The sequence below is a fragment of the Salvelinus fontinalis genome, chromosome 36, assembly GCF_029448725.1.
Source record: "Salvelinus fontinalis isolate EN_2023a chromosome 36, ASM2944872v1, whole genome shotgun sequence".
NCBI classification, from domain to species: domain Eukaryota; kingdom Metazoa; phylum Chordata; class Actinopteri; order Salmoniformes; family Salmonidae; genus Salvelinus; species Salvelinus fontinalis.
The window spans coordinates 31,837,518-31,842,517 of NC_074700.1; the positions used below are offsets into that span (position 1 = coordinate 31,837,518).

The window sequence follows — 5,000 nt, forward strand, 5'->3', positions numbered from 1 at the left end:
GGCTATACTCGGCCTTGTCTCAGGATTGTAAGTTGGTGGTTGAAGATATCCCTCTAGTAGTGCGGGGGCTGTGCTTTGGCAAAGTGGGTGGGGTTATATCCTTCCTGTTTGGCCCTGTCCGGGGGTATCATCGGATGGGGCCACAGTGTCTCCTGACCCCTCCTGTCTCAGCCTCCAGTATTTATGCTGCAGTAGTTTATGTGTCGGGGGGCTAGGGTCAGTTGGTTATATCTGGAGTACTTCTCCTGTCTTATCCAGTGTCCTGTGTGAATTTAAGTATGCTCTCTCTAATTCTCTCCTTCTCTCTTTCTTTCTCTCTCTCGTAGAACCTAAGCCCTAGGACCATACGTCAGGACTACCGGGCATGATGACTCCTTGCTGTCCCCAGTCCACCTGGCCTTGCTGCTGTTCCAGGTTCAACTGTTCTGCCTGTGGTTATGGAACCCCTACCTGTCCCAGACCTGCTGCTTTCAACTCTTAATGATCGGCTATGAAAAGCCAACTGACATTTATTCCTGATTATTATTTGACCATGCTTGTCATTTATGAACATTTTGAAAATCTTGGCTCTCTCTAATTCTCTCCTTCTCTCTTTCTTTCTCTCTCTCGGAGGACCTGAGCCCTAGGACCATACGTCAGGACTACCGGGCATGATGACTCCTTGCTGTCCCCAGTCCACCTGGCCTTACTGCTATTCCAGTTTCAACTGTTCTGCCTGCGATTATGGAACCCCTACCTGTCCCAGACCTGCTGTTTTCAACTCTTAATGATCGGCTATGAAAAGCCAACTGACATTTATTCCTGATTATTATTTGACCATGCTTGTCACTTATGAACATTTTGAACATCTTGGCCATGTTCTGTTATAATCTCCACCCGGCACAGCCAGAAGAGGACTGGCCACCCCTCATAGCCTGGTTCCTCTCTAGGGTTCTTCCTAGGTTTTGGCCTTTCTAGGGAGTTTTTCCTAGCCACCGTGCTTCTACACCTGCATTGCTTGCTGTTTGTGGTTTTAGGCTGGGTTTCTGTACAGCACTTCGAGATATTAGCTGATGTACGAAGGGCTATATAAAATAAACTTGATTTGATTTGATAAACTAATTGCAAGGAAGGACAACCCTGCTCATAAAGTTATAAAGTTATCTCCTCACAGTTTGCAGCAAAATGCAGACAGGTTCTTGATGCAGGAAGGGCTGTTACCAAGATTCAAGAAGCTTTTCATCTTGTAAGCTGGCCTCTTGGACTAGCAGGTTAGTAAACCAAAACCACAGCTGGGGAGAATTTATTTAAATTTGGCACATCTTGGATAGTTAACTTAATGTAAGACATACCGTCTAGTTGATCACCTGACTTCAGTTACGCAGTAGGAGTGACTTACCTAAATGAAGCACACGCGTGACTCGCTCAATCAACTGTGGTGAGGAACTACCGGTTAACTACCGGTAAACTTCATAATGAAAAATAATCAAAACAGGTGAAATTAAGAACGCCATCTGCTTTAGCTATTTACCTAGTGCACAAGTTGACGGCAGGCATTTACTTAAAAAGTACAAATATCCACATTTATATTGCAAATCATATAGCGGGTATTTCAAAAGACCCCGGATTCCGGTATATACTGCCCAACCATACAACATCTTCATAAGGACTACATTGCCCTGTCATAAGGACTACATTGCCCTGTCATAAGGGCTACGTCAGGTCGTAAGACTGTCATAACAACTCTCTATGTCCCCTATCCTCCAGGCCGGCTCGGTCCTCCCCTCCCGCTCCGTGGCTCGACGACTCATTGCGAGCTCACAGAACAGGGCTCCGGGCAGCCGAGCGGAAATGGAGGAAAACTCGCCTCCCTGCGGACCTGGCATCCTGCTGCTAAAGCCACTTTCTACCACTCTAAATTCCAAGCATCTGCCTCTAACCCTAGGAAGCTCTTTGCCACCTTCTCCTCCCTCCTGAATCCTCCTCCCCCTCCCCCCCCTCCTCCCTCTCTGCAGACGACTTCGTCAACCATTTTGAAAAGAAGGTCGACGACATCCGATCCTCGTTTGCTAAGTCAAACGACACCGCTAGTTCTGCTCACACTGCCCTACCCTGTGCTCTGACCTCTTTCTCCCCTCTCTCTCCAGATGAAATCTTGCGTCTTGTGACGGCCGGCCGCCCAACAACCTGCCCGCTTGACCCTATCCCCTCCTCTCTTCTCCAGACCATTTCCGGAGACCTTCTCCCTTACCTCACCTCGCTCATCAACTCATCCTTGACCGCTGGCTACGTCCCTTCCGTCTTCAAGAGAGCGAGAGTTGCACCCCTTCTGAAAAAACCTACACTCGATCCCTCCGATGTCAACAACTACAGACCAGTATCCCTTCTTTCTTTTCTCTCCAAAACTCTTGAACGTGCCGTCCTTGGCCAGCTCTCCTGCTATCTCTCTCAGAATGACCTTCTTGATCCAAATCAGTCAGGTTTCAAGACTAGTCATTCAACTGAGACTGCTCTTCTCTGTATCACGGAGGCGCTCCGCACTGCTAAAGCTAACTCTCTCTCCTCTGCTCTCATCCTAGACCTATCGGCTGCCTTCGATACTGTGAACCATCAGATCCTCCTCTCCACCCTCTCCGAGTTGGGCATCTCCGGCGCGGCCCACGCTTGGATTGCATCCTACCTGACAGGTCGCTCCTACCAGGTGGCGTGGCGAGAATCTGTCTCCTCACCACGCGCTCTCACCACTGGTGTCCCCCAGGTCTCTGTTCTAGGCCCTCTCCTATTCTCGCTATACACCAAGTCACTTGGCTCTGTCATAACCTCACATGGTCTCTCCTATCATTGCTATGCAGACGACACACAATTAATCTTCTCCTTTCCCCCTTCTGATGACCAGGTGGCGAATCGCATCTCTGCATGTCTGGCAGACATATCAGTGTGGATGACGGATCACCACCTCAAGCTGAACCTCGGCAAGACGGAGCTGCTCTTCCTCCCGGGGAAGGACTACCCGTTCCATGATTTCGCCATCACGGTTGACAACTCCATTGTGTCCTCCTCCCAGAGCGCTAAGAACCTTGGCGTGATCCTGGACAACACCCTGTCGTTCTCAACTAACATCAAGGCGGTGGCCCGTTCCTGTAGGTTCATGCTCTACAACACCCGCAGAGTACGACCCTGCCTCACACAGGAAGCGGCGCAGGTCCTAATCCAGGCACTTGTCATCTCCCGTCTGGATTACTGCAACTCGCTGTTGGCTGGGCTCCCTGCCTGTGCCATTAAACCCCTACAACTCATCCAGAACGCCGCAGCCCGTCTGGTGTTCAACCTTCCCAAGTTCACGTCACCCCGCTCCTCCGCTCTCTCCACTGGCTTCCAGTTGAAGCTCGCATCCGCTACAAGACCATGGTGCTTGCCTACGGAGCTGTGAGGGGAACGGCACCTCAGTACCTTCAGGCTCTGATCAGGCCCTACACCCAAACAAGGGCACTGCGTTCATCCACCTCTGGCCTGCTCGCCTCCCTACCACTGAGGAAGTACAGTTCCCGCTCAGCCCAGTCAAAACTGTTCGCTGCTCTGGCACCCCAATGGTGGAACAAACTCCCTCACGACGCCAGGACAGCGGAGTCAATCACCACCTTCCGGAGACACCTGAAACCCCACCTCTTTAAGGAATACCTAGGATAGGATAAAGGAATCCTTCTGACACCCCCCCCCCCCCCCCTTAAAAGATTTAGATGCACTATTGTAAAGTGGCTGTTCCACTGGATGTCATAAGGTGAATGCACCAATTTGTAAGTCGCTCTGGATAAGAGCGTCTGCTAAATGACTTAAATGTAAATGTAAATGTAAACAACGACATATCAGATACAACAAACCACCATGACTGTTTTTGTGGAAATGACAAACTGTAGAAACCGAAGGATGGTGACAGACGGCTGATGTAAAATCATGAAACAAAATGGAAAACGACATGTCGCCTCCACTGATATGGTAACAAGAAATGGCACATTACGCTGCTGGTTTCTAGGAATATCCAATAGAAACAGTTACCAGTATTAATCTATTTATATTCTTGGAAACTCCAGTAACCAACGCTTAGAACATGATACTAGCCAACACAATCAAAGGCATACCAATGACAGACAAATGTGTGTGTGAGATCACGGACGAAATGTGTGAAACCCACTCTCTGTCCACCATCAATGCATTCTCAGCTGCTTTGTGTGTGTGTGTGTGTGTGTGTGTGTGTGCGTGTGTCTGTGTGTATGTGTGTGTGTCTGTGTGTGTGTGTGTGCGTGTCTGTGTGTGTGTGTGAGAGGATCGGCCTTCATCTCCTTCATTGCAGCATGCCAGACACATAAGAAGGGGTGAAAAAGGAGTGAGTGAGAGAGAGGACAGTCCACCCCTCAGAGCCCGGTTCCTCTACCCAGTACAGCCAGTAGAGGACTGACCATCCCTCAGAGCCTGGTTCCTCTCTAGGTTTCTTCCTAGATTCCTGACTTTCCAGAGTTTTTTCCTGGCCACTGTGCTTCTACATCTGCATTGCTTGCTGTTTGGGGTTTTAGGCTGGGTTTCTGTACAGCACTTTGTGACATATGATGATGTAAAAAGGGCTTTATAAAATACATTTGATTGACTGAACAGGAATAATGAATGAAAAGACAGCGACGGGAAGAGTGGGATGAATGGAGGGGTAAATGAGAGGGGTGAATGAGTACGGAATGTTCAGAGTGTTCCGCAAGCAGGTCAGGTGCTTGTGTGTGTGTGTGTGTGTGTGTGTGTGTGTGTGTGTGTGTGTGTGTGTGTGTGTGTGTGTGTGTGTGTGTTCTTTGTTGCTCCACTCTTTTAATCATAGCTTGATAAAGGTTATCTGTTTGTGGCAGGCTTTCTCAGCAGTGTCAGTCATCTTTATAGGCTTTCCCATACAGACCACAATACGACACAAGGAATTACCTTCATCATAACCTCTCCTCCCTGTGTGTGTGTGTGTGTGTGTGTGTGTGTGTGTATTCTCACTT

At 48.9% G+C, this 5,000-nt stretch overlaps 1 protein-coding gene across 3 annotated transcripts in view; it reads right to left on the reverse strand.

Annotated features, from left to right (window-relative positions):
• The window catches only part of phka1a (phosphorylase kinase, alpha 1a (muscle)), a 56,274-nt gene that overhangs the window by 34,711 nt on the left and 16,563 nt on the right, over nt 1–5,000 (reverse strand). For all 3 annotated transcript variants that reach the window (XM_055901307.1, XM_055901308.1, XM_055901309.1), the window contains exon 6: nt 4,999–5,000. This exon is cut by the window's right edge and continues 79 nt beyond it. In XM_055901307.1, the coding sequence (XP_055757282.1) occupies nt 4,999–5,000 (2 nt within the window). The remainder of the gene's footprint in view (nt 1–4,998) is intronic.